The sequence below is a fragment of the Chlamydomonas reinhardtii genome, chromosome 16 (genome assembly GCF_000002595.2).
Source record: "Chlamydomonas reinhardtii strain CC-503 cw92 mt+ chromosome 16, whole genome shotgun sequence".
NCBI lineage: Eukaryota > Viridiplantae > Chlorophyta > Chlorophyceae > Chlamydomonadales > Chlamydomonadaceae > Chlamydomonas > Chlamydomonas reinhardtii.
In genome coordinates, this window is record NC_057019.1 from 7693267 (window position 1) to 7715767 (window position 22501).

Genomic DNA, 22501 nt, shown 5'->3' on the forward strand with positions numbered 1-22501 from the left:
CGAGTAGATTGAGAGCAGCGGGCTCGACATGGCACGCGCAGTCAACGGTGCACCGCTCAAACGCCGTGGCCAGCAATTAAATGCATGGTAATAGCATCTATATCAGAGTCATGATCTATGGTGAATGACATGTTGAAAGGCTTCTGAGCACTCCACAAAACCCCTCGCGAGTCTACCCCATCTCGGCGCGCCATGGTGGCTGCGGTCCAGGCCGCGGTCAGCGCGCCATGAAGCTACTGCCAGTCAAAGCTACAGTAAATCAGTAATTGTCTGTATGGGGCCAGCTCACGTTGGTTGCATGGCAATGCATGCGTGCACCGTTCCCTTTGCACCGAAGGCCCTCTTCCTATCACATTCGTGCGCCTGCACCTGTCTACAGCCCCTCCTGGTCCGTAGCCGCTACCTAAATGCCTACTCGCTATCACTGTCCATCGTAAGATTCACAAAGTATCAACCGTACTGAGTGCTCAGCACAGTAACGGTCCTCCCACGCCCTGCAAACTTGAAACGCCCACCCACGCCACGTCACATCTGTCGTCTTCTGTCCACCTGTGAACATCACTGCTTCCAGCCGTACGCCGCCACCCCCGAGTCGTAAGACCGCTCCAGGCGGTACGGCCGCAACAGCGCCTGCGCAGCCAGCAGCTCCGGGGCCGCGCCCTCCGCCCGCCCCATCTCTCGCTGCCAGTGCCGCAGCTCCTGCGCCACCAGCTCCGCCACGTGCGGCGCCAGCGTCATGCCGCTGTGCATGGTGGCCACGTACAGACCCAGGCAGCCCAGTGCAGCTGCCGGACCTATGATCGGGTGGCCGTCCTGCGTAGAGGAGCCAAGGGTTCAAGAAGCGATAGGCGTCATCAGCGCAGAGCAACTGGAACTTCCAAGGGCGCGGGGCAGAGGCAAAAGGGTATCTTTCCAGAAGCGAACTGCCTTCACGTTCGGATCATCGTGGGCTCGCACGCTACGTACTGCTTTAGCATGCGTGGGAAGCCGCTGCACACGTGGCAGGCATAAAGAGGTCGTGTCTGGTGCCGAAAGACGACTAACGTAGGCAGGCAGGCAATGAGGCACGGACAGGGGGCTCGGAAGCTTCGACCCCGCTGAAGCGCTTGGCTGCGAAGACTTTCCTGAACTGGTGTATCTGCTTGGCGTGTGTGGTGTTGTCATGCTGCCATATCTCAACGCCGCACCTTGGGCCAGGGCCGGTGCGCCACCTGCACCGCCTCCACCCGGGCGCCCCGCTCCGCCAGCCCCGGCACGAGCGCAGTGGCCCGAGCCAGCAGCGACTCGCCCCATGCCTGGCTGCCGTCCTCGTGAGCGCCTGCAGGCAGGCGACACACAGGGCAGTGCCGTCAGCGGAGTAGGTATGCGGCGAACCTTGGGCGTCAGGCGGAGCACGTGGTGGAGGCCCAGGCCCTTTTCCCCGTGCTAAACGAGGCCGTCGTCACCCCTGCGGGTACCAGTACCTCCTGTCAACTGACCCTGTACGCGCCCCACTTACGCGTGTCGCCTAGGATGTAGGACCCATCTGGCCTCTGTAACAGCATGCCGGTAAGCGTGAAACGGTGCCGTCAGCATCTGGTGGTTCCCGGTAGGAACATGCGCACATGCCAGTCCGGCAACACAAGGCCCTAACAGCATCGTATGCAGATTGTGTCCCTTTCAATGACCCCGGTCTCTTGGAATGGACAATTCCCCTCGCATGGGAAAAAGTGGGCTGCGCCCACGCCACGTCTCTAGTCTGAGGCCGCAAGCGTCTACCTCATCTCCCGGACATAGCCGGGGTCGGTTTGTACAGGCACGGCCCGCCATGCGTCCAGCCACGTCCCGCTGCCAAGCACAAGCACAGCCAGCAATCAATCGAACAGCAGGAAATCCTCTAGCAACAAAACTCCTCACTGCTGCGGCCTACCACATACTGCGCGGTGCTATGCTCGCCAGCAAAGACCCTAACCAGACACCGGCCGGCCTCAACCTGCGCGCCGGCGCCGCTTCTTGGGCGACGCCGCGCTGTCCTCCTCCACGTGGCCTTGCCTGCCCCCTCCGCTACGCACATGCACGCTGCAACTGCTCAGGGCCCAGGGCCGACGGTCAATTGTCCATGGACGCGCAAGGCCGCTTCTCGCTCATGCTGACTTCTCCCTGCCGCCTATCCTTATACAATAGAATATAAAGGAATAAGGAATATAGTCTCTGGAATGGAAATAATTGCTACACACACGCACACGCACGCACGGACCTCAGCGGCGCACCTGGAACGCGAACACCTCCTCACTGGACAGCAGGTGGCGGGTGAGCGGCGGCCCCGGCAGCGGCTGCGTGAGTGCGATTACCGCGGGCTTGTGCAGCAGCGGCACCTCCACACCCGCCCCCGCCGCCAGGGGGCCACAAGCCGCCCCCGCCGCCAGCACCACCACGTCTGCCGCGTGGTAGCTGCCGTCCGCCGTAACCACACCTGCAGGACAAGACTCACAGGAGTGATGCGCTCTGGTACGTATGCTGGCTGACGCAGCCCTGCTGAGATGTGACACACGGTCAGCGCACGGGCCAAACCCCGCGGCACGACACGCCCCCCCCCCCCCCCCGCGCGACCACCACCGGCCGGCCGCCCACGGCACGCGCCAATGCCGCCGCCAGCAACGCGACCTCCCCAACCACATCCCTAGCGTGTCCCACCTAGGTGGTCTCCCCAGGCCATCATTTCACAGCGCTAAGCCTCTTAGACCCCACCCCACAACCGATGCACCGTTGTGGTGGGTCATCATGTGCTGCTGCCGCTCGCTCGCTCCCCTGAAACCGCCACCCGTGAATCACCCCTGGTGTTGTGGCGCTGGTGCTGCCACCATCAACCTTGCGGCGCTGCTGCTGCTATTGCTGCTGCCGCCTCGTGCAGCCACGCGAGCACCGGGAGAAGAGGTTATCATACCTGTAACTCTCCGCCTGCCAGCTCCCAACTCGCCATGTCTCCCCTCCTGCTGCTCGTCCGCCACCGCCTCCACCTGCAGTCGCTCCACTCGCTGCCCGGGCCCCAGGAGCACCTCCGCCCCCCGCGCCTCCGCCGCCGCCAGCATCGCCGCACACGCCTCCTGCGGGTCCACGTAAGCCTCCTGCACCCACAGATGCGCGCCGCGGGCCGCCATGCCTGCAGTCAACATGAAGGTGGCACGTGTTCAAGGTGGGAACGGAAATGTCTAGGCGTCCGCACGGACGGTTCTCCATAAGTCGTGCTGGAAATCGCGTGTGTGCATCGTGGGGGCATTTTACTGCCTGGAAACATATGAAAGGCGTTGCATGGATTTCGGCTCCTTTCCCGTTGCAGGACCGCAGACCAATCTCACTGGGTGTGGCACTACTCCAGGTGACTGACTACGTGTATCGCCAAGCACTTCCTCGTACGCACGCGGCCACACGCCACGGCGCCCCATCTCACCTGGCGCGATGCCGGGCTCCCGCTGCAGCACCTCCCCCGACCCCAGGCGCTGTGCGGGGTAGACGGCGTCTGTCAGGCTGCGCGAATCGTCGTCTCCAAACACCAGGCTGCCGCAGGGGTTGATCAGGTGCGGCCAGTCCGCCTTCCAGCGCTGCAGGCCAGCCAGGTTGAGGTCTGTGTGCGAGGGGTAATGTGGGTTTACGCATTTGGAGGTTGTCAGGTGGCAAAACGCAGGGTGCCTCACGCACAGTGGGCTCCCTGATCTAGACTTATGCATGTGATAAACTGGCCCCCATCATTGTCACGTGCCACCTGACACTGCACCCACCCCTGTAGTGCTCAGGGAGTTTCTTCTGCGCGTTGAGCCAGGCCCACGTGGAGCGGGTGGAGCCGCCGCAGCCCGGCCGGGCCTCCACGTCCAGCACCCGGACCTTTCAGAACGTCAGCAGAGAAGAACACAAAGCAAAGATGGATAGGGAGTTAGGGAGGGCAGACACTGGTTGCATGGCCAACGACATGCCGCACATCCACCCCTGCGCACATCGCTCAGGGAGGTAGGGCAGGCGGGCAGCAGCCAGGGGGCGACGTGTTGGACACCAGTGGGCTCCGCCTACAGGACTGTCTGACACCTAGCGGGACTGTCTGCCAATCAGGGGAAGGTACGAATTTGTGCATATCGAGCTTGGCTCGCACCCGCCTCATCGCCCCGACTGCACACGGCGAGGGGCCACCGTGGCAAAACCCGTTAGCGCCAGCCTTCCCCATTGCCCACCACAGCCTCCCTCACGACTAACCTTCGCCCCTACGCGACTCGCAGCGTTGGCGATCGCCGCGCCCATAATACCGCCGCCCACGACAGCGACGTTTAACAACGCAGCCATTTGTCCCAATGGGCCGCGCGAGCGGTAAGCCACACTAGCGCAAAACCCGTTCTCAAATGATTTGAACCGCGACAGAAGCTTGGTGGACAAGTGGCCCTGAAAGCTCATGCAGGATGATGGCTCAGCAGGCATCGACTCGATCGAGTGCGAGCGAGTCAGCGTACGCACCCAAAGAGGCAGCCGTTATACACAAGTATACTAAACTCGGCCTGAAACAACCATTGCCAGGGTTTCACTCACAGCGCAACACCCTCGAGCCCGGTCCCGGTGCCTGCACCCCGTTTTGCAATGTCATGCTGCTGCTGGTGAGTTTTCGGAACACAAACACAACATCAGACGCTTAGCTCGAGCGCGCGAGAGGCGCGTATCGTTTGCCGTTTGACTGGTTGGGGCGGGGCGTCTCGCCAGCTTCCCGCCGAGCCGTAGACTGTCAGTTGGGGTCCCGAGTCTGTACAATGAGAAACGTATATGTATATTGCTGGAAGGGCACGCAAGCTGCCACGTCCAGGGCCCGCCGAGAGTGCCCGCCAACTGCACTAGGGCTGGCCCGTAGCGCGCCACGGCAACCAGCCAGGCAGCACGGCCCCCGCGCCTCCACATACCGCGTCAACCAGGCACACGTGCACAACGCTGCCGACGCAGCTGCAGTCCTCGTTGTGCCTCTCATCCTGGGCCGCGCGCTCTCGCTCGCATCCCCCTGCAGCTGTGTGTGCCCCGCCCAGGAGACGGTGGCCATCGTCGAGAACTGTGGTAAATTCAGCCATATCGCACGTGAGTATGGCCGTATGGCTAAATAAGTGTACAACGCCCTAACCAGCAGTCGCTGATGCGTATGCTGTTGGCGCCGTACATACCGCCGTAGCAGCCACTGCCGGCACGGGCGCTGGCCTGCCAGCGCTGCGTTGCCCGTCCAACCCCTACGCACACCTACGCCCGCCCCGCACGCAGACCCGGGCTTCAACTGCCTGCTGTGCTGCTTGGGCGCGAGTGTGGCCGGCTCTTTGTCGCTGCGTGTACAGCAGCTGGATGTCAAGTGCGAGACCAAGACCAAGGGTGGGTGCGTGTCTTCGTTTCGTAGCTGCTTGTGACTAGGCGGCCTTCAGTGCTGCTGGGCTGTCTAGTTGGCCATGTGTCACACGACTTGAATGACCGTGACACCGGTACTGACTCATGTGCCTGTCCAAACGCATACGCACCCAACGCACACGAGACTGCAGATAACGTCTTCGTGAGTTACGAGGGCTCTGGGATAGGGTCAGGGAAGCAGGGACGTATGTGGAGGTTAAGTAGGATGTCGGGGGCGCTTCGTGTGGCAGCGGAGTCCACGGCGTCCGCGTCACAGCGGGTCGACTGGCCTGACCTGGAGGTGACGCCTGCCGGCGGTCCTATCGCCTCACGTAAGGTATGCACCTCCGCAGGTGAACCTGGTCGTGAGTGTGCAGTACCAGGTCCAGCGTGAGGCGGTCTACGACGCCTACTACAGGCTGACGGACAGCAGGCAGCAGGTGGGGGCAGCCAGTCAGTACGGGCGGGTCTGGTTATGGGCGGGTTATGGATGGGCGGGCCTGGTTTGGGCACATGTGTCGCCGTGGGGCTGGTTTGGGCACATGTGTCGCCGTGTTTTGGCCTCATTGAGTGCCACCTTCCCATCACCACTGCCGCTGCTGTGCCCCCGCGCCCCACCCAACCCCACCGGGCAGATCTCGGCCTACGTGTTTGATGAGGTGCGCGCGGCTGTGCCCAAGATGAGCCTGGACGACACGTACGAGCTCAAGGACGAGATCGCCAAGGGCATCAAGGACGCACTGGCCAAGTCCATGTCCGAGTGAGTGGCAGCACGCGTGTGAACGTCGTGGGGGGCCAACGTCGCCTCCACAGCATGATACGCCGCCACGCTCTCGCTGCAACGCAGCTACCATATCCTTGATTACGTACAAAGTACTCTTTCGCACATCCGTGCACTGCCAGCATCCGCTGCCGCCCTCACACACGCTGTCGTGCGCTCTTGCCGTGTGCTTTGCTGCAGGTACGGCTACCTGATCATCCACGTCCTGGTGAATGACATCGGTGAGGCGGGGCCGTGGGGCAGTGGTGGCGTACCGTGTGAGGCGCCATGCGTGAGAGGTCGGCCTGCGCGGAACAAAACCTTGACCAGCTGACTGATTCCCCAGTATGCTGTTACATCCCTGCGCACCTTGTTGTAATTCCTTACGACTCATACTTGGAGCGCCGGCTTACACCTGCCCTCGGCCCCACTTTGATCCCGCTTGCAATCCCGCGCTCGTCACCCAGAGCCCGCCCACAAGTAAGAGGGGATCGGCGAGGGATGGGGGCAGCACGCGCAATGTAGGCCGAGCCGTGTGCCCAAATGAGCTTGGCCACATGTGCTCAGCAGCAGTGCTTGGCAACCTCGCTCGCTCCCACCCCCTCCGAATGCCCCCCACCACTTTGTGTGATTCAATCACTCCGTTCTCCATGACCCCCCCCCCCCACACACACAGGGTGAAGGAGGCCATGAACGAAATCAACGCGGCGCGGCGGATGCGCGTTGCGGCGGCGGAGAAGGCGGAGGCGGAGAAGGTGGCGGTGGTCAAGAGCGCAGAGGCGGAGGCGGAGGCCAAGTTCCTGCAGGTGGGGGTGGTTCGGGAGATATGGGCATATGCCCGAGCCCGCTGACAACCTACTCTGCCGTCATGCGCATTTCGTTTCTTGAAAGCATCTTTGGTAACAATGACGTGCAGCTGTTATTGGAAAGCCTTCCGAACCTCGGGAGATGGAAGATGAGCGCGACTTCAAAAACCTTCAGTCTTGGGGGCGGGGTGTACGTGAACTACCTCGGATTATTGTCCCGGAGCTCCTTTGCTTCGGCGCCCTATTAATTGCTCTCGGCGCAGTGTCTTTCAATACTCATGCCGCTACCCCACGTGGCTGTGCACACCTGGTCTCTTCCTGCTACAGGGCCAGGGTATCGCGCGCCAGCGCCAGGTGTGTGGCTGGCTGGCTGGCCGGCTAGGTGTGCGCTGCAAAGGAGCCACAGATTGAAATGCAGCCCTTGTCTTGCATCTGCCCCAGTTACCTTGACTCCCCGTTATCATGACCCTGGAACCGACTGCTCCTCCCCACCCCGCAGGCCATCATCAGCGGGCTGCGCGATTCGGTGTCGGACTTCCAGAACGGCGTCGTCGACATCAGCTCCAAGGAGGTGCTCAGCCTCATGTGAGCAGGGAGGCAAGGGAAGGGGGATGGGAGGGGTAAGGGGCGGGAGGCAGAGAGGAAGGACCACGCAACCCAGGCAGGCCTGCCTGCCTGCCAGGGCATACCCGGTGTAGATATGCCGCCGTGACTTATGCCTCCTGCTTTGCGTGCGCCCCGCCCCGCCGTTCCACTGCCCCGCCCCGCTGTTCCACTGCTGCTTCCCCGTGCGCCCCGCCCCGCTGTTCCACTGCTGCTTCTGCTGTAGGCTGCTGACGCAGTACTTCGACACGCTCAAGGTGAACGGGGGTCGTGGGTGCGAGAGACGTGGCAGATGTCGGGCCTGCAGCTTCCCCAGGTCTTGGTAACAAAGAGCGCCCTGCACCCAGCCCTTGCCCCACCCCAGACCACACCCTACCCGGCCGCCCACAGGACCTGGGTGCGCACAACCGCGCCTCCACAGTATTCCTCAACCACGCGCCGGGCGGCGTCAACGACATCGCCAACCAGATTCGGGGGGCGTTCATGGAGGCCAACGCCGCCGGGCTGCCTGGGTCGTCGGGCGCGGGGCCGTCGCTGCCGCCCAAGAAGACAGCGTGAGCAGCTGGGCAACATGGCAGGCCGCTGCTAGAGCTGCTGCCAGTTGTCGGATCCGCGTAGTGCGTGGATACGCGCTGACTTATCGCAGCGCAGTGGAGATAAGTCTAGTTATTGCGACGTAACTGCCGTGTTGCGTTAGAGTCACGCACGGCGCAGGACGCTCGGGTACGTGCCTGTGCATGGGGCCGAACCGAGCTGGGTCTTGTACGCGTCAGGAGCACACGGCGCCTTATCTGCCGTTGTGCTTCTGTACTGTATTTCGGATCGTCCCTCTGCCGGGACGGTGACCTCAGTGTGTCGCACTTAAACGTTCCCTACATTTCTGGACTTTCTTTGCAATCCTATACCTGGTTCTAACTATACTTGACCATGTATGGACCGAATAAGCGTTTAATATATACTCAGACGGAGTTGCAGCGTTTTGTTGCGCGATCCTGCTCAATGGAACCCCTTAGCTTGATCACGCTCGCTCTCTGATCGTAAGGGAATGCCCTTCGAAGCTTCTCTGGCGCTTTGAACCACGCTTTGGTTCGGGGGCCGCATTCGGGAGCAAATCGGAGCAGAGCGGAGCTTTCAAGCGGAGCAAAGGCGCGCGAAGCGTTGCGGACAAGGCGTTCGGCAAGTCACTGAAAGCAAAAGGGCATGCACAGCTGTGCGGGCGGGCTACTTGCTTGCCATGCGCGGTCCTGCTTGCCGTGCCTTCGTGTCTACCCGTCGCTTTACAGTTCACAGCTTTGTGCAATACCTTTCCACATCTTCCATTGTGCCACCCCCACCTCCCCAAGACCCTCAGGACTTTTGGCGCGGTACTTCTCCTGTCTGCCTATCCAGGCCGCAGGGCCCGCGTGCCCTTGGGGAAAGGGCGTGTGTGCCGTTGGGATCCGGCCTGTGCGCCGCAAGCAACGGGCTTTGCGCCCTTGCCTTATGGACAATGGACGGCATACGTGCCCTTATGATACGGCCTGTGTGCCGCAAGCAATGGGCTCCGCGCCCTTGCTTTATGGACAATGGACGGCATACGTGCCCTTATGATACGGCCTGTGCGCCGCAAGCAACGGGCTCCGCGCCCTTGCTTTATGGACAATGGACGGCATACGTGCCCTTATGATACGGCCTGTGTGCCGCAAGCAACGGGCTCCGCGCCCTTGCTTTATGGACAATGGACGGCATACGTGCCCCTATGATACGGCCTGTGCGCCGCTAGCAACGGGCTCCGCGCCCTTGCTTTATGGACAATGGACGGCATACGTGCCCTTATGATACGGCCTGTGCGCCGCAAGCAATGGGCTCCGTGCCCTTGCTTTATGGACAATGGACGGCATACGTGCCCCTATGATACGGCCTGTGCGCCGCAAGCAACGGGCTCCGCGCCCTGGCTTCATGGACAATTTACGGCGTACGTGCCCTCATGATACAGCCTGTGCGCCGCAGGCAACGGGCTCCGCGCCCTTGCTCCATGGACACTTCACGGCGTACGTGCCCTCATGATACGGCCTGTGTGCCGCAGGCAACGGGCTCCGCGCCCTTGCTTCATGGACAATGCGCCGCGTACGTGTTCTTATGATACGGCCTGTGCGCCGCAAGCAACGGGCTCCGCACCCTTGTTTTATGGACAATTCACGGCATACGTGCCCGTATGATGTGACCTGTGTGCCGCAAGCAACGGCTTCGCACCCTTGCTTTTGGGTAATAGATGGCATACGTGCCCTTATGATACGACCTGTGTGCCGCAAGCAACGGGCTCCACACTCTTGCGTTGTGGATTATAGACGGCATTGAAATGCTTACGTGCCTTCGTTGTACATGCCTTTGCGTTGTGGACAATGTGTGGTCTGAGCGCCACGTTCGGATACGGCGTGTGTGCCGCCAGCAACAGGCTTTGCGCCTCGCATCATGTGTCTTGCGATATGGCCTGTGTGCCGCATGCAATTATGCTGCCTGCCCTGTCGTTATGGACGCTTCGACTTGTTGCGTGCCCTGCTGCGTGCCCTGTCGCAATACGCCTTGAGTGTACCGTGCACGGCAAGCCTGCGCCTCGCTATTGCTTCGTGTTGACAACGGAGCGGGCTTACGTGATCATGCGTCACCCTGTACGTCTTGAGGTCCGCACGCACATCATACTATCACGCGGCACCACCCTTGTAGTTTGGCTGACGCACCCCAAGCCAACCTATATGCATTCGATGTGTGCGCTAGGCCCAAGTGCCGAATTTGTTTTTCCGGATATTTCGCCCTCAGTGAGCGATGTGGAGTTTTGTGCAGTTCGGCCAGCATGCTATGCCCAGCCAATAACAATACCGCATGACGCATAACTATACCGCATGACGCATAAACATGCCTTCGTGCCCTGCACCAGGCATCGGACGCTGTGTCACGCAGTGAGCCCGACCCTGCGCAACCAACATTTTGTTGCGAGATACGGTCGGAGCTGGGATTACAGCCTGCCTGGTGGGTTTGGATGGCGCCCGTGTGTTGGGCTGGGCTGTTGCTGCTCGCGGTGGGGCCCACCACCAAGTCACGGCACCCATCCGCCCTCCCCTCTTGTTGGCCCACCCGCCTGTACACATGCCAGTCACCCGCTCGCCATCCTGTGAAAGCGGGTAGCCGACTTGGCAAGCGCTTTTCCTGACACTTGGCGCAGGTTTGAGTGGGATACCAGAATGGTCTGAATGTAGTTGTTGGATAACCAGTACACTGCGGTGTGTAGCTGGTTAGCGGGAGTGCCGTGCATGAAACACGCTACTCGACCCGCCATGCCCGCGCGATGGTACCACCAACCGTTCAACCCAGATCCATGCCGGGGTAGCATCGACCCCACAGTCAGACTGATAGCTCCTATCCAGGTGTCAGGCGCCATGTATGTATCTGTGGACGCGTCAAGCTGGCTTGTGCCGTAGCGTTGGCCGCCTGTATGGCACGGCATCTGTGTCACGTTATGGCCTCATGCTTACCGTAGTCACGCGGCTTGCGTGCTGTGCGGCACGCTCCCTGCCAATCCTTCAGGACATGTATGCATACATGTTACTTCGTCAGAGCCATAGCAGGGGCAGCGTGTTCTGTCAATGCCTCATGAACCCAGAGACCCAAGCCAACGTACGCATTAGTTCCGCAACGCACGTCAATGCCAACTGTATGTGTCGCCTGCCCACTCGCGAGTGGACGCCTAGGGAACCAACCTTGGTTCCTTTCAGCCCCGGCCTTACTTCACCCGGCGGGGCAATTACTTATCACCGAAGTGCTAGGAGCAGTGTGCTATATGTCATTACTATTAAGAGCGTATGGCGACACAGGCTCACATGTGGGTAGCCAGGCTTGGCAGGCATCCCAACTCAGCCCGGCCTCCTCACAGCAGTACCACGACGTGCCCGTACGTGGTCGAGTGCGGAGTTTGGCTGCCGGCGTGGCTGTATCATCTCTCACATTGGATGACCCATCCGCCACTGCTGTTCACTACTGGCACGTCCCTCGAGTCGCTCACCCACCGGCTCCGCCCAGCGTTCGCTCCCTTTGGCTGGGCCGGGGCCCGTGGCGCATCCAACCCGCCATCGCGGCCCCGAGTGCTCCTTATTTCCTCCCATCACTACGCCTTCTATCACTATAGATACATTGCGCGTTCCACGCGTGCCGGGTATCCTTCACCCCTCCGCGCCGCTCGACCAGGCCAGCCTTGCTGGGGTTGCTGAGGTGTTACCCTTCATGTTGCCCTCCCTGCTATTACGGTACACCCCACAGCTGCCGTGGCGTACGGTATCGGCACGTACGGGACATTGTGTGCATGCATCCCCGCGGCGTTTGGAGGCAAACATTCACGTGCGCGCCTGTCCTGCGTCCGCCGGGGTGATGCTATCTATGGGTGTACCTACTGCTTGATTGGTAGTGACTCTTATGCAAGACACTGCAAATCTCAAGCATGGCACCTAGCTAGCAAGAAAGAAATTAGTGTTCGTGGCCATGCTGCACGGCTGGGCATGGCTGCCCGCATCCTACACCACGACGGCGCGGGTGAACGAAGGGCAGGTTGCCGCGCGTGACTCGCGTACGTAAAACCGCTCTAGTGTTGCAACTCGCGCCTTCTCCTGCGTGGCGCATGTTGGCTAGCCTGTCCCAGCTTCGAGTCACGACGTTGTTATTATTCCCAAGGTTGTTCCGAGCAGCCTACAACGTCAACACGTGTTATGGCATGGCCCTGGGGGCCGGTAGAGAGTACCGAGGTCTCCAGTGGTTCGTGCCAACACGTGCCAACACGCACTGTTACCTTTCCTGGGCACACGGACGGCCACAGCTGCCCACAAGCCACACACCTGAACAAGGATGCATGTGTTTCCCTGTAACGCCCCGGCGTCGTCTGCATGGCTGGCGCACGCGGGATAACGCATGTGTGTTTCTGTCGTGGCCATTGGTGCACCTGATACGTTTGTGAGTCTGGTATCATGGCCCTTGCAAAGCCAGTCGTGTTCCTATTGCTGCTTGTCTTCTGGTAGTGACCATTGGCCGCCCATGACCGACGGAGTGTGGCGCTGTCAGGCCCCGCGTTGGCGTCGCCCTGCGCCTGCAGCAGGTGCCGGCGGCGCCTCCGGCGGCGCTCATCCCCGCGTGATGGTGCTGCTCGTGCAGCCAATATCCCCAAGCACGAAGCTCGTTCTATTGACCGCTGTTGAGTGTGCAACTAGGACCGTACGTTCGTGCGCAAGCTAGGCGATGGGCGGAGCGCTCCGCGGTGTTCGAGACACATGATTTCGGTAGCGCAAGGGCACGAACGCCACCGCCATCACCGCCGACCGCACCTTGGTTTGCATGACCGGCCGTTGGGCCAAGCGCTTTGCGAGAAGAGCTGCATACGCGAAGCCAATCAAGCCCAGCCACCAGGGCTGCCGTCGCCCGCACCATGACCTCCCGGCGTTGAGGACTACTACCAAACTCTGGCAGCACTTTCGGCCACTAGTGCAACCTCAACACGGGCGGGCTGGGGCGGGCACGGCGGACTTGGTGGGGTTATCGGGAGCTGCGAGGCCGGAGGTAGGAGGCCGCTGAGGGCCACGAATGAGTTGCTAGGCCGCTTGAGGCATGAGTGGAGGCTATTGTCGGTTTGAGAGATTGGGATTGTCGTTTGGGGCCGTGGCGGTTTGTAACGCTACACGGCAGTAAGGAGTCAATAAGCGCTGACTTATCGCAGCGCAGTGGAGATAAGTCTAGTTATTGCGACGTAACTGCCGTGTTGCGTTAGAGTCACGCACGGCGCAGGACGCTCGGGTACGTGCCTGTGCATGGGGCCGAACCGAGCTGGGTCTTGTACGCGTCAGGAGCACACGGCGCCTTATCTGCCGTTGTGCTTCTGTACTGTATTTCGGATCGTCCCTCTGCCGGGACGGTGACAACCCACCCGCCCCCCCTGGTGCCGCCGCGGATTAATGTGGTGGCACCCGTGGGCGCTGCGGCGTGCGTGGTTGTCTGGACTCTGCTGCTATCAGGCACTTCATACATGCGACACACCCAGTACTGGCAGCACTTTCGGCCACTAGTGCAACCTCAACACGGGCGGGCTGGGGCGGGCACGGCGGACTTGGTGGGGTTATCGGGAGCTGCGAGGCCGGAGGTAGGAGGCCGCTGAGGGCCACGAATGAGTTGCTAGGCCGCTTGAGGCATGAGTGGAGGCTATTGTCGGTTTGAGAGATTGGGATTGTCGTTTGGGGCCGTGGCGGTTTGTAACGCTACACGGCAGTAAGGAGTCAATAAGGCACATCCGCTGTCCACAGGGTTCACGCATAGTATGTGCCGTACAGATGGCCTGGTGGCTGCGAATGACACCGTAGGTTCAGTACTGGATAACATGTGTTATTGGGATTGACAGCAGCTGGCGTGGTGTGTGTCAAGCAGTGGGTAAGGGCTGCCAAGTATTTGATACATGGCGAGGCTTGCTTTCGTTGTCCTGCTGTCTTTGTTAGTGCAGAGTACCGTCATAGGAGTGCGAGGCGGCATAGAAAGCCGCTCACATTGCGTTGAGTGCAATCAAGCTCATGCATGCCCACGTGCGCAAGGAACGTGGCAAGACTTCGTCCTAGAACTTCAGCAGCTTTCCTGTGTTTCATCCTGCACATATAATACTTGCCGCCGCACTGCCTGCAAACTTACTACCTGCTGTGTCAAAGGTTGCAGCAGATCCGAATTGTGGAAGCAAACATGAACCCACACGTACTCAACGCCATACGGCGTGCTTTCGCGGTTTCGCATTGTAATGCAGCGGCGATTACGTTATATGGTGCCCTGTCTACTGGAGTCGCAAAACACAACGAAGACATTGGGGGTATACCGTGGTGTACGTATACCGAGGTCATTCTCACGGTCATACACATACGGTAATGAAGGGCATGTGAGGAATGCCTCAAACATCAAACTCAGAAACGAGTATGTCAGGGCAGAGGCGCTGTCACAGCGCCGCGGTGCCGCGGACCTGGTCATGTCAGCCATGGGCAACACACGTCCACAACCAACCCGCCCGTAACATCGAGCGCCGCTGCCTCGGGCTTAACCAAGCTGCAACCCCGATCATGCATTCGGCACATACCATACATGCACTGCCCCTGCACCTTTCAAGACTGGGCAATGGAGCTCATCATCCCAAGGTCACCGTACCATCACGGTACATTTAGTTATATCTGCGTGAATCCACGTACTTCCCAGCTACCCTGCGTCCCTGCCCCTTCTCTCTTCTTACCCTGCCCTGCCTTGCACCTCAGGGCTCCTCCCAACGCGCTTTTCGTCCGGCACAGAACGGCAGCCTCAAGGCTTCAGTCCCTCGCCAGCTGCGTATCGCCTACGACACCTCCCGGCCGCTCAGCAGCGACAGGGTTGTGAGCGGGCTCTTGCCCACCAGCAACGCGCTTACGAACTGCTTGACGTGTGTGCTGCCGCTATCGGCCTTGAGGTAGGCGAAGCCGTCAAAGGTGCTCAGTGCCGCCAGCGCCTGCGGCACCGCACTGCCGGGCGCCAGCAGCAGCCCCACCACCCGGTACTCGTCCATCTCGTAATCGTGCAGGCTGTACATCTGGCAAAATACCTCGTCAGCCAGGTGCCCGGGGCCGTCCTGCCCGCCTCCACCTCCCCCTCCGCCCCCTGCTGCTCCTCCCCCATAGGACGGCAGCTCCTCCAGTCGCGCCATGTACCCCGCCGCCACGTTGTCCGCCATGAACGGCGCCAGCAGTAGGTCGCCGTAGCGGTAGCTCACACACCACAGGCTGAAGCCCGAGGGAGGGAACTTGCGCCAGAAGTAAGTCTGCGCCAGGGAGGGTGTGCGCGAGTCAGTCAGACAGTCGAAACAGGAAAGGGTATTGATTGTACCGCTCCACGAGAGATGAGACGCAATTGGAACGTCTCGAACATGGCCCCGCCCGCTGCTTGGCCTCACCAGCAGGTCATGGTGCTTCTTCTTGTTGTAGTTGTAGAAGCGCTTCCAACTGGCCATTGTGAATCTGTGTGGGGGGGGGGGGCATTGTGTGGCAGGGCCAGCACCGGAGCGGTGAGCCTAGCACAGCATCTGCGGTGAATGTTGGCGATACATTGCCTGCGCGCGGCATTCGCAAGACGCTGTACGCTAGCCCAGAGTACGGTACACACATAGTACGGCCGCCCTGGCCCACCCAGTCCCCTCCACAGCCACCAAACAAGCACCCCCTGTGGGCAGCGCCACAGCGAACCCTGCTTCTTGGCGGGAACGGTGGAAGAGTACACCCTCCCGCAATCCCCACCCCTGCTAGGGCCCCCTCGCACGCCTGCACTTACAGTGCCTCCAGCTCGTCCTCGCTGTCACTGTCGCCCCGCCCCGACAGGTCATAGCTGGTGGAGGCCATGGACAGCTCAGACTGGTTGGTGTAGCGGGAGCGGGCGTTGAAGCCGTGGGACGCCGACTCGCTGCCGCCGCCGCCGCCGCCGGCACCTCCCAGCCCCAACGTGACGGTGGCGGTGCCCCCATGCGGCGTCACAGCCGGATCTAACAAGCCGTTGCCGTTGCCGTTGGCGTCTGCAGCGGCATCACTGCCATTGCCTTGCGCCCCTTCGGTTCCTTGCAAGACGCCTGCACGAGGTTGACCGCCATTGCTGTTGGCCTCGCCCTCCTGCTGCTGCCCGTTGGAAGCTGCCGCATCGGATCCCTCCACAGTGGAGATGCTCCCCTGGGGGCTTTTTGGCGTTGCGCCTGCTGTCCCTGTTGCCGCCGGCCTACTGGCCGCGTCTCTCAGCTGCTCCTCTGCAACTGGTACGGGCGCGCCTGCCTCCTGCTGCGAGCCGGCGCGTGTCTTTTGGGCTACTACTGCAACGAAAGGGAGGTGTAGCATCATAAGCTTAAGGCCTTTGAAAGAGGTCTGCCTTCAAGGTCAAGGCCTCGTGTGCAGCAGCGGCGCAGCGAGGGCAGCCGCACTGGTGTGGGGCGGGCCGGCCCGCGTGCCGGGCGCCGCATCGACAGCGTGACCCCTAACCCACCAGGTGGAGCGGTACCTTGTGAATGAGTGCTAGCCCCGCAGCCCATTTCAGCCAGGAACCTCAAAGAGGCATGCCCGCGGTACTGACGCTTCTCTTTCCTGGATACAATAGGTTGTTAGCTAGCAGCTTCTACGAGTTCGCTATAACGTTTAATCGGCCCGTGGCTGCAACGGGCAGCGGGCAAAACTTTCAGGCTGAAATGGTGTAGTGGAACACGTAGTGGCTACGGTCTGCAACGTGCTGTTAAAATTGTTGCAGTTTTGGCAGGCCGAGGTTCTACGGAGGCGTCAGCGCGTCACCTCGAAGTCGCTCGCGAATGGGTTTCCATGATTTCGCCAGTTTATCGCCCTTGCTGCTACTGCGACGCGAACACATTCAACTCCCCATACACGTTGATTCCAGCCATAATAGCGTTATAGTGCTGTCACAAAGACACAAAAGCGCCGACCGACACTTGCGGTTAAGGCCCAGACCCTTCCCTGCTATCAAAGCCACCAGCACACTAGAGCTCGTGGCGTGGTGTGCTATCTGGAAATTGTGTATCAGCCCCGACTAAGGCGCCCTCGCAACTTGCGAGGACACGGAGTTACGCACCATGGCAGCGGAGCAGCCCCGGAAGGACGCTGGGATGGGCAGGTCATTTCTCGCACGGGTAGGACCATGATGTCAACAGCTGTCGTAGCGGTGGGGGGGTTCGGAGCGCCGCACGCAGTCCAGTCTGGCGTCAAGTTTGCCAGTCTGACACCCGACGGCACGCCACAACAGCCACCTCGACATGTGGAGGGTCCCACCTCACCGCGGACAGGGACCCTCCACATTGCCTTTGGCTGCGTCTCACTCGTGCGTCTCATTGCTGCCCATCAGATTGCGGCCAGCGCGGAGGAGGACCCCAAGACCGCTGAGGCCTTCCTGGCACACAGGCACCAGCCGCCGCAGGAGGGCGACGCCAAGCCGCAGTGGGTTGACCCCGTCAAGCCTCTGACGGCTGAGGAAGAGGTGAGCAGGTGGCACATTGGTACGGTACAGGAGGTGGGCGAATGCACAGCGAGCGTGCGAGGGGCCGCGCGTGCTGTCGACCTGTTCAGCTGGGTTCCGCCCGCTTCGCTCAGCACCCCTGGCTGGCCGTTGCCCGCCTGCATCGCTGCCAACTTGCTCACAGCGGCTGTGGAAGGAGTACTCGCTCAACTTCGCGCGGCGGCTCAACAAGATGTGAGGCCAGCGCGCAGCAGGAGGGGGCAGGGGAGGGCACTGGCGCGGCACAGGTACCGGCGGCTGATGGACAGGCCGGGCGAACCCGTAGCACGGTGGTGGCGGCAGTGGCGGCCCCCGTGGCGGCAGCAGCGAGCGCCAGGCCCAATCGCGGCAGCGACTGCAGCTCGGGGTCTCAGTGACTGCAGATACATACGGAGTGGAGGGAACAAGCAAAGCCACAAGGTGGAGAGCGTGGTGCTGCCCGGACAAGCGGCGCCGGCGTGTAGGTTGAGACCGGCCGGTGCCTGGCTGTGCGACGGCTGCGTGACGCCCGACTAGCCTGGTTATACCGTACATACGTGTGCTACAGCGCACTGGCACTGCTTGGCCGGTGCCTGTGAAAACCGATACCGGCCAAGTCCAGGAGGTGAGGTTGTGCCGCCGGACCTTGGGCCTTGTTAATTGGTCTGATGTGGGCTCATGCCACTTTCCCCATGGCCAGTCTCAAGTGTCGTGCGGCTCAACACTGCATTTGCTGCTTGCCTGGAGTACATCGCTGCATGGAACTGCGTCGGCGGGGTGGAGTGGGTGGATGAGGGCGAAGCACAGACGAACTGACGGATGCGACAATGATAGAACTGATGCGGTGCTGCGCTTTGTCACGTTGACATGGGGCCAGTATACGGTGGCTGATGAATCGTGGATGTGATGATAATGATGATGATTTGGGTGTATTGATTGTGTTTCTGCTTAAGGCGTGTGGTTCTGTGTGGGAAGACGGCATGCCCCTAACACCAGGTGGCAGTGCCATACCCGACATGTTGCCCCCCATCCGATCCCGTCCCGTCCTAAGGATTGCATTGGTTACAAGAGGGACCTGCTGACGCAGTTCACGAGCCAGTGACGTAGGGCTAAGGGTAGTATTGTAGGGCTAAGTCCCCGGAGCGGCAGTGGCGGCGCAGGGCCTGGCGGCGGCAGCGGCCCTGGGCCCAGCCGTGGCAGCGTGCATGTGCGTACGAGAGGGGGCAGGCAAGGCCTCGTGGCGGAGCCGCTGGATAAGTGCCTAAGTGGCGCCGGCGCGCAGGTTAAGCCCTGCCGGTGTCTGGTTTGCGGTCTTTGCTGGCGAGCATAGCGTGGCACGGTATGTGGAAGGCCGCAGCAGAATTTTGTTGCTAGTGGATTTCCTGCTGTTTGGTTGATTGCTGGCTGTGCGTGTGCTTGACAGCGGGTCGTGGCTGGACGCATGGCGGGCCGTGCCTGTACGAACCGACCCCGGCAATGTCGGGAGCTGGGTTCGACGCTTGAGGACTTGTACGGGCGACGTGGCGTGGGCGCAGCCCACTTTTTCCCATGCGAGGGGAATTGTCCATTCCATTATTTCCAATGCAAGGGGAAACCATATGTCTTGTCCACGTGACCACGTCACTCATCACACCAATGAACAATCTGCGCAGACATCCGACCACAAGCCGCCACGCGCCTGCTGGAGCCACACGTCTGTCTGGAAGCCGCGCCTCATGATCAACAACTGCTGCCCGGCTAACACACAGTTCGAGGCCTTTCCGTTTCCCGTGACTTGCGCATGCCGCTTCTTGAGGTTCCTTGGCACCCTACACATACTCTCTTTCATTCAAAATGCAGTCGGCAATTCAGCAGCATCAACACGTGTGCGTGTGAGCGCGCGCGATTGGTTCCCTTAATCCATACGCACATGCACACAGGGGCCGCCTGGCATGTGGCCCTGGGTGCTGTCATCAGACCCATGCACTGCCCCACATCATCTGCGCTGTAGTGCTGTACCACTTGGGGGGCTGCTGCAACCCTGGGTTCGTAAACTCCAGACCCAGGTCTTCGCCCAATGCACCCATTGACCTCCGCACATAATGTCAACCCAAACAGAGGCAGGAAGGCACGCAAAGAACGTACGCACCACCTTGTGGACACACACACACGCGTTTTCCTTGTGCTCTTTAACACACACACACACACACACACACACACACACACGCCTGCACACACATAGACACACCTGCACACACACAGACGAACGGAGTCCCGTCGTCCCGACGACAATCCAGGCATTCCTCTCCGGTCCGAGCCTTATCGTGTGTAGTATGTAGCCCCTTCAGTCATTTCAGTAATTTTTCATTTGGTTCTACGACAGCTCTCATCCGTGCTACCTCAAGCCTGGCCATTACGCTAGCTGCTCAGCCCCCAGCCGTTTAGCGACTCCAGCACTGCAGCGGGGTCATGCCGCACCCGCGTGCGTAGCCCCGCCAGCGCCGCCAGCGCGGCGGGCTGCTGTGCCGCGGCCACCTGGCCCGGTGCGACCGGTGTGGGCGGCGGTGCGGCAGCTCCCCCCAGCTGTACAAACGTGAGACCGGCGGACGAGGAGGCGAGCGGCGAGGTGGGTGTCGCCTCAGCCGCAGGCCCTTCACCAGCCGCCTGCCGCTGCTGCGCCTTACCGCCCTTGGCCCCGGTGCGGATGTTCTTATCAGAGAGTTCATTCAGGGTTTCGTCCAGCAGCGCAGACAGACCCGCCGCGCTGAGCCCCAGGCCCTGCGTCAGAGCGCGGGCGCCGTTCTGCTGCCGCATGGCCGAGGGAGGCCGTGGCGCAGGCGCGCCACTCGCCTGCTTCTTGCCGCCGCCTGGCTGCTTCTTGCCGCCGTTGCCGGATGCCTTGTTCTTAGTAGCATCCTTGCGAACCCCGAGTGACGAGGCCGGCAGCTTTCCGCTTTGCCGCTGGCTCTTTTGGCCAGGCTGCTTGCGGTCCTGCGTCGCAAGTGCACCCTTGCCACCGCCGCCAGCGCTGTGGCCCTTCGCCAACTTGCCGCCCTTCGGCATCCCGTCCTTATGGCGGTTCACTGATTGTAAATACAAACTCTGCTATCAACAAACCAACACACGTGTTGTTGCACGCCCGCAAAACGAAGCCACCGAGAGGTCGGCGAAGATTCCTCCAGCTAGCTTTACACCGTGGGAATGCTTCGCTCTTCAAGTTAAGCTAGGTGGTCTGCTCAGGAGCTCGGACCAGGTTTCGTTTAACGTTGAAGTAAATGAAGTAAATGCTCAACGCGATTTGCCGGGCTCAGCCGCCAGCGAGGTCGCAAATGGCACAATATGCCAGTACTATGAATTCAGCGACGCGGTGTTGCGAGTGAGGAAGTCGGGGTCGCGCCGGAACTTTTCTTGAAAGCGTGTATACCACCTGGATCGGATGCAGGTACGACGTATGCCCCGGGGAGGGGTGTCAGCACCAGCACAACGCGTCCAGCAATACACCCAGAAGTCCCAGAGCGGCTCAACTGCTATGCCAAGAAGGCGTCTGCTACCTGTGTGCCCAGGGCAGCTGCGGCCACCGCACCCCGCCTTCACACGTCGTACTGATGCCCACGCTTAACCGCCCCCCCCCCTGCTGCTCACCTCTCCAGTGCGTTGGCTGGCACCACGATATGTGAGCCCATGTTTTGGGTCTGGAAGGACTCGAGGTAGCGGAACAGGTCCAGACCCACCCGCTTGGCGAACTCGGCCTTCGCGCCCACGGAGCTGCTTTCGCGAGCCACAATGTCCGCCGCCGCCTCCAGCGACACGCCGATCTGCACCGACTGGCCGCCCACTGCCGCCGACACCACACTGCCGTCTTCAGCCAGAGGCCACTGTTGAAGAGAAGGACCAGGAGGAGGGCGTACGTACGGGAGGCAGTCAGGCCGTGCACGCAGCGCCAACGCAGCGGAGCAGGCTGCGTTCATGTGCACAGGACGGCGGAACCGCGCCAGGCGAGCATTGAACAGGTCCCTACCACTATCACAATGGCTACTTTTACTCGCCTGCAGCGGCAGGACGGCACTGGGCTGGGCGTTGTGCACACAGCCGCGGTAGGCCCACTCGGCCTGCAGGGGGGCAGGAGGAGGGCGCATGCCGGTTCGCGTTGCATGCCAGCTCATATAAAGCAAGCATTACGACATGCGGCAGTGCAAAATCATTGTTGTGACTGTGCTTTGGCCCCCTGATCTGCTCAGAATGGTCCCGCCTGCCCACCCACGTTGCCAGCGCGCACGTACAGCCCCAGTGCCGCGTTGGGGTCCAGCACACTGCCGGGCAGCAGGAACAGCGCCACCTCGCGCATAGCCGCGTAGTTTGGAATGACCGAGGCGTCCAGCACCCAGTGCGTGGGGTCCACTTGCGTCAGGTTGTCGTGTGTAATGGGCACCGTGTGCCCCACAAAGAACAGTCCGAACCCCGACGCCATCGCTGTGCGCCGCTGGAGCCGCTGCCCACCAGTCCTATGTATAACTGGTTGCCCTTCAGTCGCCAAGCCGGCTGGCAACGATGCAAAGGCTTCCAAGCCGGCTGGCAGCCTTGCGGTCGCAATTGCCCCCCGAAAGACCCCCGTTGATGTCCTTTAAAGCTTTGCGTTGAAATAGTTACAAAGTATCAGCAGAAGATTATATTTGCACACTTTCGCCCTGATAAAGAGGCCTCTCGAGTGTTCTGGGCGCTTCCGGGCGTACACCCCATGCTTGGCCCCATCCGCAACCCCCGTTCCACGAGGACGACGAGGTTCCCTGAACCTGAACCTGACTGGCTGAGCCCCGACCCTGCCCCGCTGACCCTGGCCCTGCGCCGCTGACCCTGGCCCTGCCCCGCTGACCCTGGCCCTGACTGGCTGACCCTTGGTCGGCAGCGTATGGTTATGGGCCACCATGTGCATGTTCGGCAGTCGGCACACCCATCCCGA

At 61.1% G+C, this 22501-nt stretch overlaps 5 protein-coding genes across 7 annotated transcripts; 2 read left to right on the forward strand and 3 right to left on the reverse strand.

Annotated features, from left to right (window-relative positions):
• Positions 1–23: 23 nt before the first annotated feature.
• On the reverse strand, positions 24–4369 carry CHLRE_16g690767v5 (uncharacterized protein). The gene is made up of 8 exons (XM_001698791.2): positions 4222–4369; positions 3756–3858; positions 3428–3601; positions 2924–3139; positions 2250–2452; positions 1499–1532; positions 1188–1318; positions 24–813 (listed from the first exon to the last, which is right to left on the reverse strand). Exons 1-8 carry the CDS (start codon positions 4306–4308, stop codon positions 559–561), a joined length of 1203 nt encoding a protein of 400 aa, XP_001698843.2. The 5' UTR covers positions 4309–4369; the 3' UTR covers positions 24–558.
• A 121-nt stretch (positions 4370–4490) lies between these two features.
• CHLRE_16g690879v5 (uncharacterized protein) lies at positions 4491–10421 on the forward strand. The gene is made up of 13 exons (XM_043071693.1): positions 4491–4613; positions 5012–5079; positions 5257–5361; positions 5526–5536; positions 5727–5813; positions 6009–6133; positions 6335–6375; positions 6603–6613; positions 6810–6939; positions 7267–7293; positions 7439–7524; positions 7769–7799; positions 7933–10421. The coding sequence occupies exons 1-13, from the start codon at positions 4597–4599 to the stop codon at positions 8220–8222; spliced, it is 1029 nt and encodes a 342-aa protein (XP_042916327.1). The 5' UTR covers positions 4491–4596; the 3' UTR covers positions 8223–10421.
• A 3922-nt stretch (positions 10422–14343) lies between these two features.
• CHLRE_16g690991v5 (uncharacterized protein) lies at positions 14344–16849 on the reverse strand. 2 transcript variants are annotated; one of them, XM_043071698.1, is made up of 4 exons: positions 16588–16849; positions 15877–16399; positions 15503–15566; positions 14344–15370 (listed from the first exon to the last, which is right to left on the reverse strand). In XM_043071698.1, exons 1-4 carry the CDS (start codon positions 16616–16618, stop codon positions 14912–14914), a joined length of 1077 nt encoding a protein of 358 aa, XP_042916329.1. In that variant the 5' UTR covers positions 16619–16849; the 3' UTR covers positions 14344–14911. The 2 variants fall into 2 exon arrangements, with proteins under 2 accessions (XP_042916329.1, XP_042916328.1); XM_043071697.1 differs by having other exon boundaries at positions 15877–16402.
• Positions 16850–16973: 124 nt separating this feature from the next.
• Positions 16974–19122, forward strand: CHLRE_16g691103v5 (uncharacterized protein). The gene is made up of 3 exons (XM_043071702.1): positions 16974–17224; positions 17437–17568; positions 17732–19122. Exons 1-3 carry the CDS (start codon positions 17168–17170, stop codon positions 17783–17785), a joined length of 243 nt encoding a protein of 80 aa, XP_042916330.1. The 5' UTR covers positions 16974–17167; the 3' UTR covers positions 17786–19122.
• A 1-nt stretch (position 19123) lies between these two features.
• On the reverse strand, positions 19124–22207 carry CHLRE_16g691215v5 (uncharacterized protein). 2 transcript variants are annotated; one of them, XM_001698789.2, is made up of 4 exons: positions 21806–22207; positions 21591–21653; positions 21187–21419; positions 19124–20971 (listed from the first exon to the last, which is right to left on the reverse strand). In XM_001698789.2, the coding sequence occupies exons 1-4, from the start codon at positions 22010–22012 to the stop codon at positions 20893–20895; spliced, it is 582 nt and encodes a 193-aa protein (XP_001698841.1). In that variant the 5' UTR covers positions 22013–22207; the 3' UTR covers positions 19124–20892. The 2 variants fall into 2 exon arrangements, with proteins under 2 accessions (XP_001698841.1, XP_042916331.1); XM_043071708.1 differs by having other exon boundaries at positions 20721–20971.
• Between the last annotated feature and the right edge of the window lie 294 nt (positions 22208–22501).